Raw genomic sequence first — 15,952 nt, 5'->3', positions numbered from 1 at the left:
AGACCCTCCAGTTCCTCTTTGTTTGATAAATATGACTGTTATTTTGTCGCGACACCACATGTTCCAGCGAACAGGCTGCCAAACGGCATGACGTCACGACACGGCGACATCGGCGGGCGTGTGATGCAGGGTGTTTCAAAAGGTTGCGTGCATCTGTGAACAGTTTTGTTTGAACTGCCTCTCAACTGCGACTTGTTACTCTCTCCCCTCGAATTACCCACTGAGACATCAGTGGCACCAACTTCAAAAATAAACAATATATTTCGAAGGAGGCACAAGAGGTCGGCCAAAAAAAAAAAAATCTGCTGGAGCAATTCATTGAGTACAGCAACACGTGGAGTTATGGAGCTAAGACGTGTGGAAACCAGCTCTTCAGCCCAACCAAGATGCTGTTATCATATATGCAAGTGATATTTTCCTCTGGTTCTAACACTTCCCTATTCAATTATTTTTTTGAATTATGTAATTGTACCCACTGTTATCATTTCCTCTGGCAGCTCGTCCCAAATACCACCATCTTCTTGTGAAAAGTTGTCCCTCAGAACCCTTTTATATGTTTCTCCTCTCACCCTTAAGCTATGACCTCTAGTTTTAGAATTGTTTATCTGTTTCTCACTTTAACCATATCCCTCATGACTTTATGTACATCTATGAAACCCATCAGCCTCCTGTGCTCCAAGGGGGAAAAAAAGTCTCTCCAGATAACTCAAGCTTTTCGCTTCTAATGCAGGGTCGTGACGAAACAATGAGCAGCCCATTCACTCTGCAAATACTGCTCAATCCTCCGAATTCCTCCTGTAGTTTCTTTGGGCTCCAGTATATTTAGAAACACTTCACTGAACGAGGTTAGCCAGACAGTTCTTTAATTCCTGCTTTTTATTATTATCAAAAAACTCAAGGAATATCAATGTTACTGTTTTCAAATTTGAAACACCTTTTTCTTCCATTCAATCATACTTATTTTGAAAAAAAAAATTCACTCTCAGGAAACTAAAGGTGTTGCACAATAGAGAAAACAGGAAACAAAACAACTTTGCGTGGGTGGTAAATCTGGTCAGCTCCCACCAATGTATTAAAAAGTTTCACTTTCAAGTTAATATTCTTCAACTATCAAAAATGGCTACCACTTACACTATGAACTCGAGATATGAACTAAGCTGAATGCAAGATCCCCAACGTAACAATTGTTTTTATATTTCAAAAATAAACCTTTTTCACAATAAAATTATATATACAAAGGAAAACAGCACCAAGTCTTTTCACCAGTAACAAATGTGGATCTGAGAACAGTAGTTAAGTCTTGCATGTTGGTTAGTGTTCCAGCAGCACACACAACATTAAGGAAGTAATAGGTCAGAAAAGATACCAGTCAGTTAATTATGATGGGAAAAGGTGTCAGTGATGTTTTGGGTCAGCAGCACTGACAGAAAAGATGGCCAATAAGGGGCCTCATGAGTGGAGGATGGTAGAAAACTGGATGACAGACAGCAGGTGGAGCCAGATGGGGAGGACGTTGGCAGCAGATTTAGCCAAGTGGGGAAGATGAAGGGGTTGGGATAGAGGCTAGTAGGTGCTAATTGGAACCTGGTGATGATTGGCAGATAGAACCAGTGATTAGGGACGGGGGAGGATAAAGAAAGCTGGATGGATGGGTGAGGGCACATGAGAGAATACCAGAAGCGAGTGTGATGTCAAATTAGATCATATTATTGAGTTGTAAGCTACCTAAGCAGAGTTCAAGATCCTGCTCATCCAAATTGTTTGGTCTCTCCAAGACCACATAACGTTAAAACACATACATCAGTTCTCTTCAGAGCACCAGAAATGAGAGGGTGTGCTCATTAGAAAAGGCTGATTTGGCTGTGACTGAGTACTTGCACATCCTTATGAAAGGATAAATATTGAGAATATATTTTATTTGTGTTAGGACCAAAATCACAAGCTGTTTTTATAAGGAGTCAGGATACATCAAACAGAGAATTCAAAAGTACCTTACACAACAATAGAGTAAATTTACAAACATGCTATCCATAAGGAGTAGTTAAAACAAACAGTCTTGACACAGTTAAAGGTAAGCTCGATAAGCACGAGTGAGAAAAATTGGAACATGTTGATATGGTGGGTGTATGATCAGGTATAGCATAAAATCCAGTACAGACGAATTGAGCTGAATGGCCTACTTCTGTTCTGTGAATTCTCATTCACAATGAATGTAACTGTAAATGCAACCGTTATCTTCAGTTTGTAATACAAACAGGAAAAATTAATATACCGTAAATATTCGTGTACAATGCAACCAGTGTATAATGCGACACCTCCAATTTTTGAGGGGAAATATTTTACCCCCGTGTATAATGCGACCCCCCCTCCCCTCACCCGCCTGAGTCATGCTGCCATCTCTCTGGCCGCTCGCCCGCCCGCCCAAGTTGCGCTGCCATCTCTCACCCCCCCCTCCTCTCACCTGCCTGAGTCGCGCTGGCATCTCTCACGACCCCCCTCCCCTTACCCGCCTGATTCATAATGTTGTCTCTCACAATCCCCCCTCCCCTCTCCCGCTCGCCCTGCCGCACGAATTGCGCTGCCGACTACCGCTTGCTTGCCCGAGCCGTCCTGTGAGTTGCAGAAATTTTAAAAAAATTCTACTCCCATGTATAATGCGACCCCCCCTTTCTCTGAGGGGAAAAAGGGGGTAAAATGTTTTGCATTATACATGAATATTTACGGTATCCAAGTTCAAAGGATCACTCCAAAAAGGTGGGCATTCTTACCACAAAAGGAAATTAAATGATTTCAATTAATAGGTACAGTTTGTGAACCATTGCTTGATTTGAGGCAACTGCATGATGGCAATATTTTCTCGGCAGATGCCAACTCAGATTGGTGTAGTTAGTTATTCAAGGCAACACAGGATAGAATAAAAAGTAAAACACTAACCTCAAGTTCATTTTCATCAAATATCTTAATCAAGTCAATAGGAATGAGTTCCGTGAAGCCCTGAAAATGAAATTTTAATGAAAAATGTCATATGTGTGTAAAAATTATAAATATGCCAGAAGTCTATTTCAGTTACAGGTGGTTCTAAAATCTAATTGACAGTACTGTTAAACCTATTGGGAAGCCAGAATTAGAGAGTTATTAATCAGAATGATATCTGTAAACTGCACAGGTTTTTCTCCTGCTAGTTTACAAAATTTCCATTCTTTGTGAATAAAGTAGGCATCTAATTTACTGTGGAACTATAAGTTAAGAAATGAACAGCAGAAGAACTTATCTTCTGAACTGATTCTTACAGGTAGACACAAAAAGAGGGATGGAAACTTCAATTCAACAATTCCAAAGCTGTCTTGTACAGGAGCTACACCTTCCGACAGCCTTAAGAAAACATTACTGATGAAGGCCACTGTTCAAACATTTCTGAAAAAGAGCAGAACTAACCAACTTTGACCAGCTTCCTCAAACAGAGATCTGTACTTAATCTGCTTTATTTGTACCAAAAATGGAACCAATGTAATAGTACTGCAGAATTACTGAAATAAAATTTAAATGTCAATGAGCGCCACCTTGTGGTCTGTACACACCTTCCAAACAATCGTTAATATTTCGATGCTTTGCAAAATCAATTAACTGAAATTATCTCCAAAACCTTGATTAATGAGATCTAATTCTCCCCCCCCCCCCCAACATGATTTTGCAGGAAGAGAAACATCAATTACTTTCAGGAACTATACAACATATAATACCACCAAAAGTTCTGGTAAAAAGCTTCGCACAGGCAGAAGCTTGACGTAAATGCTGCATTTATCATACAACTTTTTAAGAGCTATTGATAAAATATCAGCTTCAGGTTGCTATATATAATGACACATTATAAAAATAGTTACCTCCATGAAGGCGTTCATCTGCTTCTGCACTCGATTTACAAACCTCCACTGGATCACTAAGCTGCACATGAGACACAAAGTAAAAAAATAATTCCAGAAAGACATCGGTATACTCATTAATTTCATTTTTCATTCAGTTTTTTTTTCAAATGAGCACTGTCTGAATCATCTTACTGCGAATTTAAATGTTATAGTACTTAGCTCATAGTGTAACATTTAAGGTGTTACAGAACTGAATAATGAGAAAAGATAAAAGTATTAGACTGCAAATTTAAAGGGAGGAAATGGGGAATGATTTCCAATAGTATGCATGTTCAGAAAGAAGACTTAATTTGAGAATTGTTTCATGGTAAGCCATCAGAAATGCTAAATGGTAAAAGACATGCAGAGCACAATTCATCATAATCCTTCCCTCTTGTTTAAATTCACATAGTAAAGGATAAATTGACAAGACAAGAAGGAAATAATTACTGTGTGTGATCAGAAAGAAGATCAGTGTATGTAACATAAGATGAAAAGGTCAGAAAACAAGCATCCCAAGTGAGCAAAAATCAAAAATGAGAAAGACCCACCAAAATTAACAAAGGCACAAAAAAAAGGATGAAAGAGTGAGACTTTCAAGGGTTAGGACACTTCCATCCCAGTATTTTAAAGGAAGTGAGAATACTACAGATTTGAGAAAAGCTTCATCCCAACAAATGCTCTCAAGAAATGACTGGATCTTAATAGATTAAGTGAAAGAATATGGCCAATGGGTTATTGATAGAGGCAAACACAAGTCATCCATTTTGAACAAAATATATAAAATAAAACATTTACCACATGATAAAATATTCAAAATTATGAGAGTTTGAAAAAATGTAAAGTTCCAAGTATATCACCATTAAAATATATGGACAAATATGTAAAATGCCAATGGATTTTTAGCCTGGAGGACTAATATAAGAGAATTAATGAAGTTAAGTTACAGCGATACAAAACTTTGGGTCAGCTCACATGTAGAGTCCTCTAAAGAGTTCGAAAAACCATATAACCATATTTGGTAAGGACATTGAGCCTGGGAGCCCATGTTTACTGAACTCCTATCTGGATGTAAGAAGTTAAATTATGAGGAGCATTTATATTGACTTGGGCCCCATTTCAGAATCAATATTTAGTGTTTTCACAGGGTAAACACTGATAAGCATTTTTCAAGACATTATTGAGAAATGGTAGTTAAAATAGAGAGGAACAATCTCTGCAAGGGGGAAGAGACTATTATATATATTTACTTACTCTATATACTCCCGTTTGTTTTCATTGGTAACCACCATGTCTGAACCACTGGGTTTCAGATCCACTTGATACGTCTACAAAGGACAAGCCAAATGAGTGAAGCTGCATGACAGAGGCTGACAAAATGATGATAATCAAAAAGAAAACCGTAATCTACAATCAATGTAATTCTGACTCATGAAACATGCATTGCATTTCATTCAGTTTAATTAAACAAATGCCTAGAAGTATGAATCAATTTCAGATTCATTGTCAGATTACATATATGACATCACATACAACCTTGAGATTCTTTTTCCTGTGGGCCAGGCAGAATTACCACTTAATGGTAGTGCAATGCACACATATAAACAAATAAAGGAATGTAAACAAACTGACTGTGCATATAGAGAGAACTAAACAGTATTACGATCGCAGACCATAATACTGACTGTGCAATATAGAGTGGAAGGGTGCCCTTCCACTGCAGGATAAGGTGGAGGCAATCTGTGCTTTCCCACATCCCAACACGGTTAAAGGATAGCAGAAGTTCCTGGGAATGGTAAACTTTTACCATCATTTCATTCTCAGCGCAGTCAAGATGCACCTGCTCTTCGAACTCATGAAAGGGACTCAGAAAGAAGTGGTGTGGACGTAGGAAGCCAACCAAGTGTTTGAAGCATCTAAATCTGCCTTGGCGGATGCAACACTTTGGGGGTATCCAGACCTGGAGGCACTGATCGCTTTGACTACAGACGTTTTGGATACTGTGATCGGTGTGGTCCTTGAACGATGGTCCCCACTGGCTTTCTTCAGCCGTCAGCTCAGGTCACCGGAGTGAAAATACAGTGATTTCGACAAGGAGCTACTGGCAATGTATCTATCCATCTGCCATTTCAGATACATGTAAGAAGGACGGCACTTCACAGTCTATACAGACCCTCATGCACGCTTTTGAGTAAATGTTCCAATTCATAGTCTGCCAGACAGCAGAGGCAATTATCCTATGTGTCGGAATTTATGACTGACATTTGGCATGCTGAGGGGAAGATGAATGTTGTGGTGGATGCACTGTCGAGCCCAACCGTAGCCGGAATCGCTGGCGGTTTGGACATTCACCGTCTGGCACAAGACCAGGATGATGATCCAGATGTGCAAGCCGACCATACAGCCAGCGTTGACAAACTTGAGACGTCCCCACCAAACCCGGTGGGCGGTCTTTGCTGTGTGATGTGTTCACAGCCACCCCGAGGCCAATCTTTCCAGTCAGTTGGTGGTGCAGGGTATTTGACCAGATCCACGGGATTTCCCATCTGTCCATTCTGTCCACGGTGAAATTAGTGGCAGACTGTTTCATGTGGCATGGCCTCAGAGAGGACATAATCCTCTGGTCAAAGTCCTGTGTTCATTCACTGTCAAAAGGCAAAGGTCCACAGGCATGTCAAAGCTCCGCTGCAATAGTTTCGCCCTGCACAGAGGCAGTTTGAGCACATTCATGTTGATATCGTGGGCCCCCTGCCTTTCAATCAAGGTATGAAATACTCCCTGACAGCTATTGACTGCATCTCCTGTTGGTCAGAAGCAATATCCATCCCAGTTTGTGATACATAGAGACTTTTGCAAGGGCCTTTCTCAACAATTGGGTCTCTTGGTTTGGAGTGCCCAAAGACATCATCTCAGACAGGCGCACAGTTCACGTCATTGTTGTGGTCGGTCTTGGGTGAGTTTTGTGGCCGTCATTTGTACCACGTGACTGCTTACCACCCACAGGCCAATGGCTTAGTAGAATGTTTCCACTGTCATCTGAAGTTAGCCCTCAAGGCCAGGCTGCAAGGACCAAGTTGGATGGATGAACTACCTTGAGTCATGTTGGGGATTCGACAGCACTGAAGGACGACCTCACCGCCTCATCTGCTGAGATTCTGTATGGCATCCCACTGGCTATGCCCGGAGACGTGCTTTTCAACACTCAGGACGACTCTCTCAACATTCTCAACCACCTACGTGCTAACCACAAGAAACCGCCACAGCCTGGATAGCACAGTTTGCCTGCAGAACATGTACCCACGGAACCCCTTACCTGTGAATTTGTGTTTGTACACAGGAGCCCTCCTGATTCACCGTTACGGTGCCCCTACGAAGGGCCTTTCAGGGTGTTGTGTGGGGAGGGTGTGGTTTTCATGTTGGACATTGGTGGCAGGAAGGACTTGTACACTGCAGAGCATTTGAAATCTGCACACCTAAATATTTCCCTGTCATTGCCGGAGGTTGCAGTTCGACCGAAGGGCCGGCCACCTACGCACTGTGACATACAGTCTCTGCTACCCCGGGGTGCCGACAATTCGTGGGGGGGGGGGGGGGAGGGGGGTGGTGTGGCAGACCGAATCGCCGAAAGTTAAGAGGGGCACAACATGGCTTTGGGCCTCCGGTTTTGTGAATGAGAAACCCACACTTACAGTCTTTAGCCAGTAGGGGGGGGGGGGGGGGGGAAAGAATCTGTACCTTCTTGTCGGGCACCAAGCCGGATCTCAATGACTCAGCAGTGTCCCGACGTTGGCCCAGGGAACAATGCGTGGGCTCCAGAAGTGGGTTGTTTTGAATGAACCAACTTGGTGCTTTTTCTGACTCACAGACCATGGTCTTTGTGTCAGCTTAGCCCAGGCACTAAAAGGATTTCAATTTGACCAATGCATTTACCTTCTCCATGCATCAGTGTATTCAGATAATCACGGTTTCTTTACAATTTGATGAAACAAATTTCAATTTTAATGATTTTTGCATTATTGTAGAGTTCAAAAACTCGATGTTTTATAAATCTAAGTCTGAATACTTGGTTGAAATATTGCTCCTTTGAAACCTGGTAAGTTAGATACCTACTACAATACCTGCCCAAAATTTTCTTCATCAATGCAAAACCTGAGATCCAGCTCAGTGGGGTCATTTTCCAGAATCCATTTTAAGGAGTTGAAATATTCGCTATCCTAAAACAGAGCAATGAAGATTAAAAGTTACTTCATTTGTGAAGGACTAAGCCACTTTTATGTTCCAAATCCAAGTACAATATTTAAATACTAAAATAAAAGAAAAGGGTTCAGGTCTGCAGGAGACTGGATATTGCAGCCCACGACACAAGTAATTATCCAATCTGAGATTTCCCTGATCTACTGCAGTTATTACAAGTGCTCCTATCATAAGCTACTTTATTTTTCCTCCAATCCTTTGCAGCCAAGTCCCATCATAGTCTCTGACACCCTGTTAGAGAAACGATGCCATTTGGTCTGATGCTTTAGCAGGATTTCAAATGGGTCAATATTAAACGGCGAATGTCTTGCGTTTTACTCACATACATCTTAAGTGAACCTTGGGCCATCCTGTGGAATGCATTCCCTCAGATATTTCCGCATATAGTGTGGCCATGGCTGTGCCAACTGGCTTCCATTCTGCTTAGATGGTCTAACCCAGCCATTTAACATTTTTTAATTTCTGGCTATGACCCCCCCTTAGGACTCTGCTCAAAGTTTATGGCTCCCTTTTCCGGTGAAGCAGTCATGTTTTGGTTACTTTCATACTTCTCTCCTACTGACTACACAAAAAAAAAATTAAAAGTATTTATGTTACTTGAGGTGAAAAGAAAACAAGTCTTTTACTCGATGTACTGTGGCTCCAAGGGGCTCCCTGTTCAGAATGGCTGGTCTAACCAAAGCAATCATCACACTTGGAAAATCTTGTCTACTGAAGAACTGCCTTGATGATGAATCTATTTCACCATTTTTTATGAAGTTCATGATACAAACAAAATGGATGAAAGCTGCTTAACTTTTGCTAGGAGGGGTTGTGTGCACGGAAGAGGGGGTCAGGAAGCTCCAGTGTGATTTGGATAAATTGAGGGACTGGGCAGATACATGGCAAATGCACTACAATGTGGATAAATGTGAGGTTATCTACTTTGGTAATACAAACCGGAGGGCAGATTACTATTTGAATGGCAATAGATTAAGAGATGGCGAAGTGCAGAGAGACCTAGGGGTACTTGTACAGCAGTCTCTGAAGGCGAGCATGCAGGTACAGCAGGCGGTTAAAAAGGCAAATGGTATGTTGGCCTTCATATCAAGAGGGTTTGAGTATAGGAACAAGGATTCCTTACTGCAGCTGTACAGGGCCTTGGTGAGACCACACCTGGAGTATTGTGTGCAGTTTTGGTCACCTTATCTAAGGAAGGATGTTCTTGCAATGGAGGGAGTGCAGAGGCGATTCACCAGGCTGATACCTGGAATGGCAGGAATGACTTATGAGGAAAGATTGCGCAAATTGGGATTGTACTCGCTGGAGTTTAGAAGATTGAGAGGGGATCTCATAGAGACCTATAAAATTCTGGTAGGACTGGACAGAATGGATGCAGATGGGATGTTTCCAATGATGGGAAAATCCAGAACCCGGGGCCATGGTTTGAGGATAATAGGCAAAACATTTAGGACCGAGATGAGGAGGAATTTCTATACTCAGAGGGTGGTGAATCTGTGGAATTCATTGCCACAGAGGGCAGTAGAGGCAGGTTCATTGAATATATTTAAGAGGGAATTAGATCTATTTCTTCAGTATAAGGGTATTAAAGGTTACGGAGAGAAGGCGGGGACGGGGTACTGAACTTTAAGATCAGCCATGATCTCGTTGAATGGCGGAGCGGGCTCGAGGGGTCGAATGACCTACTCCTGCTCCTATCTTCTATGTTTCTATGTTATCTTGAACGCACAGGTTCTACATGATTCCCAACCATAAAATACGTCCAAAATATGCCAAATCGTGCACTAGTTTGGGTCTTGGTGAGCTTGGAATGGTTCTTCATGATTCTTTATTTTGCCCACTGAGAATGACAGCAGCTTTTCTGATGATTACATTGAACGCTGCATGCAGTGAACAGTTGGTAGTTGCTGTAGAACCCTAGGTATTTAAGTGTTTGAACAACATCTTGCTGGTCTCATCAGGAGTAATAAATAGATCTTCTGAAATTCTCTGACTTAATACAAATAATTTTCATTGTTTCAATGGTGAGGGTAAATACCTGACAAATTCTTGAATGAAGATATACAAAGCTTCATGAAGCAAAGTTAGAAGGTTGCCAGAGAAGAATCAAACTGGAAGCAGGCCTTTCAGTTCATTGAGTCCACAGAGACGATTAAACACCCGTTCAGAATAATCCTACATTAATCCCATTTCTATTCCCACCACGTTCTCATCAACTCCCACCTGATGTCATCACTTGTCTGCACTTGAGGGACAATTTGCAATGGCCAATTGAAAAGCCAACCCACATCTTTGGGAAATGGTGGTTAACGAGAACAACCTGTGCAAAGAGTGAACGTGCGATCTCCAAACAGACAGGATCTGAGGTCAGGAGTGAACCTATGAAGCAGTAGGTGTGCCACTGTGAAATGTAATAATTGTGAACAATGAATATTAAAGGATACCTAAGGATATGATACAGTTTACATCAAACATGAAAAAAGACTAGGAAACCACTGGCAGAATTTGATGACATCATTTGTGTCCAAGTCAGGTTGCCTCATTACAAGAAGGATCTGAAAGCTTTTTGAAGGATACAGGAGAGGCTTACCAGGATGCTGACTAGATTGAAGGGTATGAGCTAAAAGGAGAGGATGGACAAACATGGAATGCTTACACTGAATAGAAGATTATAAAATTGTCAGAGGCCTACACAGGGTAGGTGAAAGCTTTCTCCCCCCAGGGTAAAAATATTGAATAACAGATGATATGCTCCCAAGGCAAGGGATGGAAAGGAGATGGGCACGTCAATGTTTTTTGTTTAAATACCAGGACAGCCTGGGAGGGAGTAGTGGAGGTAGCAGATACAATAGTAGGAGTTAAGATACTTCTAGATAGACAGATTTCTGCAGGGAACAGATATGCATCATGTGGAAGCTGTGGCATTTTGCTTTAATTTGGCATTACGTTTGGTGCGGATATCATGGGCTGAAGGGCTTGTTCTTGTGCATTTGATTCGCCGCAAAACAACAAATTTTGTGACATTTATGACAATAAATTCTGATTTTGCTTCTGAAAGTGTCATTAAGGAATATTTAAAATAAATATAATAGAAAACAGTCTTGTGAACAACCTGTGATATAAAGACTACATAATTGCTTATTCATAAAGCATGAATGCCATTCTATTCATCACACTTAAACAAGAAATAATCTCCATCAAATGAACATCGGAGAACTGACAGACTACTGGCACTTTTTTCCCCCATTCATTCTATTCAATACTTTTAAACTTTGATAAAAATACTTAAAAAATGCTCACAAACAAAACTTTTGTAGTATCAGGAGTTCGAAAAATTAAAAATTGTTTTTAATACATTAAATCCTCCAGGCTGTGGATCAAAAATTGTGCATTTGTAAGTTTATCAGCATGTTATTGTGCTGTACTCATGGGTAGCGATTAGCACAGCACATGGCAACGGAGCCTCTTTCATCAGGATAAAAGAGCAGTGGCCATGTATAGATCAGAGAAAGAGAACAAGGAAAATCAAGAGAAAATTATGTCAACAAACAACTTCACTGAATTACCACAGTGTGGAATGTGAGGGCCCAGCTGGAGTACTGTGTTTAGTTTTGGTCACTGTGCGACAGAAAAGATGTTGTCAAACTAGAAAGGTACAAAGAAGATTTGGGAGAATGTTGCCAAGATTTGGGAGACTGAGCTATAGGGAAAGGGTGAGCAGGCTAGAACTTTATTCCTTGGAGCACAGCGGGAAGAGAGGTAATCTCATAGAGGTGTACAAAAGCATGAGGGAATAGACTGGGTAAATGTAGAGGGTCCTGTGCTCAGACTAAGGGATGCAGAATCCAAAGGACATAGTTTTAGGGAAGAGATTTAACAGGAACTTGAAGGATAACTTCTTTGCACACAGTGGGCAGTGGGTGTATGGAATGGACTGCCAGAGGAGGTGGCTGAAACAGGTACTATTGCAATGTTTAAATGATAAAGAATGAAAAAAAGAGACAAAAGTAGACATAGGACTGATGGAAAATGATGCTGGAGAAATTGTAATGGGAGACTTGGAGGTAAGCAGAGGAACTGAACTAATATTTTGGATCAGTCTTCACTGTGGAAGACATTAGTAGCACATCGGACTCTCAAAGGTCTCTGGGAAGAGAAGTGAGTGCAGTCAAGATCACAACAAGAGAAGTTAATTTGGAAGCCAAATGGTCTAAGGGTAGATAAGTCTCCTAGACTGGATGGAATGCACCCTCGGGTTCTGAAAGAGGTACCTGGAGAAATTGCGGAAAAATTGATAATGATCTTCCATAAATTAATGGATTCTGGCATGGTTCCAGTGGACTGAAGGATCGCGAATGTCACCTTGCTGTTTAAGAAGGGAGGGAGGGAGCAGAAAGGAAATGAAAGATCTATTAGCCTGACGTCAGTGGTTAGGAAGCTGTTGAGAGTCAATTGTCAAGGATGAGGTTATGGAGTACCTTGAGGCACATGACAAGATAGCCCCAAGTCAGCATGGTTTCCTTAAAGGAAAATCATGCCTTGACAAACCTACTGCAATTTTTGAACAGATCACAAGTAGGGTAGGCAGAGGAGATGCAGAGGATATTGTGTATTTGGACTTTCAAAAGGCCTTTGACAGGATGAGAGCTGATGGAATTACAGGAAGGATACTAGCATGGGTAGGCTGATCAGCAGGAAACAGAGAGTGGGTATAAAGGGATCCTATTCTGATTAGCTACCAGTTACCAGTCATGTTCTTCAGGGGATGGTATTGGAGATACTTCTTTTTATGTTGTATTTAAATAATTTGGATTATGAAGTGGAGGGGTTGGTGGCTAAACTTGCAGATGATACCAAAAATAGGTGATAGGGCAGGTGGTGCTGAGGATACGGAAAGGTTGCAGAGAGACTTGAATAGAAAAAGAGAATGGGCAAAGAAGTCGTAGATGAAATACAATGTTGGAAAATATATGGTCATATACTTTGATGGAAGAAATAAATGGGCAGACTATTATGTAGATGAAGAGAAAATTCAAAATTTGGAGGTGCAAAGGTGCTTGGGAGTCCTCGTGCAGGAGATCCTAAAGATTAACTGCCAGGTTAAGTCAGAGGTGCAGAAGGTGAATGCAATGTTGGCATTCATTTCTTGAGAGACAGTATATAAGAGCAGGGATATAATGTTGAGACTCTATAGGGCCCTAGTGAGACCTCACTTGGAGTAATGTGTACAGTTTTGGACCCCTTATTTGAGAAAAATAACCTATGATGGCCTTGGAGAGGGTTCAGAGAAGATTTACTAGAATGATAGCAGGAATGGAAGGGTTAGTATATGAGGAATTTTTGTTGGCTCTTGGACTGTCCTCACTGGAGTACTGAAGGATGAGGGGGACCTCATTGAAGCATTTTGAATGCTGAAAGGCCATGACAGAGTAGATTTGGCAAGGTTGTTTCCCATGGCAGGGGATTTCTGGACAAAAGGGTACAATTTCAAGAGAAAAGGGCATCAATTTAAAACAGAGATATGGAAAAAATATTTAGCCAGAGGATCGTGCGTCTGTGGAACTTGTTGCCACAGGCGGCTGTGGAAGCGTGGTCGTTGGCTGTATTTAAAACAGAGATTGACAAGAATTTGATTAGTCAGGGCATCAAGGGTTACGGGTAGAATGCTGGGGTGTAGGGCTGAATGGGAGGATGGATCAGCTCATAATAGAATAGCAGAGCAGACATGATGGGCGGATTGGCCTACTTCTGCACCTATAACTTGTGACCTTGTGAATAGATTGGATGGATACATGGTTAGGATAGGTTTAGATGGATTTGGGCCTCTAAATGGTGAGACAATCGTGGGTGGAATATTTTAGTCAGTGATGGCAAGCTGGGCTGAAGGGCCTGTTTCCACACTGTAAGACTCCATGACTAAAATGGTGTTTGAGTTTTTCAACGAAAGCAATAGATGATATGGATTAATTTGTATGTTCCTTCTGTACTCACCACAGACTCCATATCTTTCAGTGTGATGGATTTTCCCAACATCATTTTATAAAACGGTCTGATGAAGAAGCCTGAAATTAAAAAAAAAAAAAAATTAATGAACTGGATGAAAACTCAACAGGTTATTTTCCTGATTTTTAATTGCCCTTGAAGAGGAATTACTGCCCAGAAAGGAAGATACCAATAATATTTGCTTATCAGGCTTTGCAGCATTGCCGAAAAATGATAAGTGCCTCTTTCGCCCTGACACAAAGTTATGTTGGAACCATGTATATTGAACACATTATCCGGTGGCATCAATTAAAGGAAACTTCACATGGCATATCCTTGGTATTTACTCCACAAATTTTCTAAGTGACCTTAAATTTTAACAGCTTCTCTCTCACTCATTGTTACCCAGCCTGCTGAGGAGAATCTACAGCATTTCATTTTTCATATTCTGACTTCCAGCATCTGAAGATTCTTGCTTTTCTTTCACATATTAGATCCCACCATCAAATCATGCAACTCAGACAAGAAAATGACACCATCTATAAATTCAGTAAAACCCTTAATTTCCAGCATCGATGGTGATTGGTAGATGCCAGATAAGTGAATTTTCCTTGGAATTGAGTGCTTCGTGATTAGTAAACTAACAGCAAAGTGTGCCAAATTTAAATCCATACTTTTTACCTATTTATTTTCTGGTTGCTTGAGGCTGACGATTGCTTGAATTGCGGGTAACAGGAGTTTTACTGTGTCATAAAATCTGATAAATAATGTTGAATAGGTTAAAAATGAACAAGCCACCCAAGAGGAAAATAAAAATAATCAACAATTCAGCATCTGCACCCAATGATGGTCGAGTGAATTGAGGAGGGTCATTGATGGCCAAATCATCTCCTGTGGGGGCATCAAGGTAACAATGAATGAACAACAGACAGGTGATTAATGTGTATGAGGACTTTCATGCATTACTAAATACAACAAATTTATTTTAAAAAAATTTTGAACGGGTAGTTAAGTGTGTTTTATATGTGAAATCACAAATTTTGCGATCAACAGTTTACAACTGTAATCAAATTTAGCAGGATTCTTTTTCTCCGTTTATTTTTTAAACTAAGAAGTGCTGCTGCTGAGTGATAAAATGCAGTTATTTTCTCCACTGGGCAAGTTTGTCTGAACACCAATTGGCATCACAATTGAACAAGAAAATCAGATACATTCATTTCTCATTTATACTTAAATAATGAATTTTTGCAGTGCAGCTGGGGTAATGTGCTCATTCTGCCGAGATGGCCTGTTTCCATGCCATAAACTGTTATATGTTAATATGTTATATATGTTATCTTTTTTGCTAATCTTTGTGAGGTTTTTCAGTTGGTTGTTTTTCCAGACTCTTTTGTGTAGTTTTCCAAAGGCGCTATTTGCCTTGGCGAGTCTGTTGTCTATCTCGTTGTCGATCCTTGCATCCGATGAAATGGTGCAGCCGAGATAGGTAAACTGGTAGACCGTTTTGAGTTTTACAGAGCCGTTGTCATACCCACACTCCTGTTCGGCTCTGAATCATGGGTCCTCTACCGGCATCACCTACGGCTCCTAGAACGCTTCCACCAGCGTTGTCTCCGCTCCATCCTCAACATTCATTGGAGCGACTTCATCACCAACATCGAAGTACTCGAGATGGCAGAGGCTGACAGCATCGAATCCACACTGCTGAAGATCCAACTGCGCTGAGTACGTCACGTCTCTAGAATGGAGGACCATCGCCTTCCCAAGATCGTGTTATATGGTGAGCTCTCCACTGGCCACCGAGACAGAGGTGC

The 15,952-nt window shown here is 41.1% G+C and overlaps 1 protein-coding gene and 1 long non-coding RNA gene across 21 annotated transcripts in view; one reads left to right on the top strand and one right to left on the bottom strand.

Moving 5' to 3' along the window:
- The window catches only part of LOC138757142 (uncharacterized), a 74,374-nt gene extending 70,821 nt beyond the window's left edge, over window positions 1-3,553 (top strand). For all 4 annotated transcript variants that reach the window (XR_011353367.1, XR_011353366.1, XR_011353369.1 and 1 more), the window contains one exon: window positions 3,293-3,553. This is a non-coding gene — a long non-coding RNA (uncharacterized lncRNA). The remainder of the gene's footprint in view (window positions 1-3,292) is intronic.
- nedd4l (NEDD4 like E3 ubiquitin protein ligase) overlaps window positions 1-15,952 on the bottom strand; it is a 533,566-nt gene that overhangs the window by 15,891 nt on the left and 501,723 nt on the right. For 15 of the 17 annotated variants that reach the window (XM_069924007.1, XM_069924003.1, XM_069924006.1 and 12 more), the window contains 5 exons: window positions 14,148-14,218; window positions 8,021-8,116; window positions 5,157-5,230; window positions 3,882-3,942; window positions 2,935-2,994 (listed from right to left, as the gene is read on the bottom strand). In XM_069924007.1, the coding sequence (XP_069780108.1) occupies window positions 2,935-2,994; window positions 3,882-3,942; window positions 5,157-5,230; window positions 8,021-8,116; window positions 14,148-14,218 (362 nt within the window). Of the gene's footprint in view, window positions 1-2,934; window positions 2,995-3,881; window positions 3,943-5,150; window positions 5,231-8,012; window positions 8,117-14,147; window positions 14,219-15,952 lie in introns of those variants that run through there. The other 2 variants (XR_011353364.1, XM_069924002.1) reach the window with 2 other exon arrangements.

This window comes from Narcine bancroftii, chromosome 3 (genome assembly GCF_036971445.1).
Source record: "Narcine bancroftii isolate sNarBan1 chromosome 3, sNarBan1.hap1, whole genome shotgun sequence".
In the NCBI taxonomy this organism is placed as follows: Eukaryota; Metazoa; Chordata; class Chondrichthyes; order Torpediniformes; family Narcinidae; genus Narcine; species Narcine bancroftii.
The sequence above is the reverse complement of the archived record's forward strand: the minus strand, read 5'-3'. Positions and strand labels throughout refer to the sequence as shown.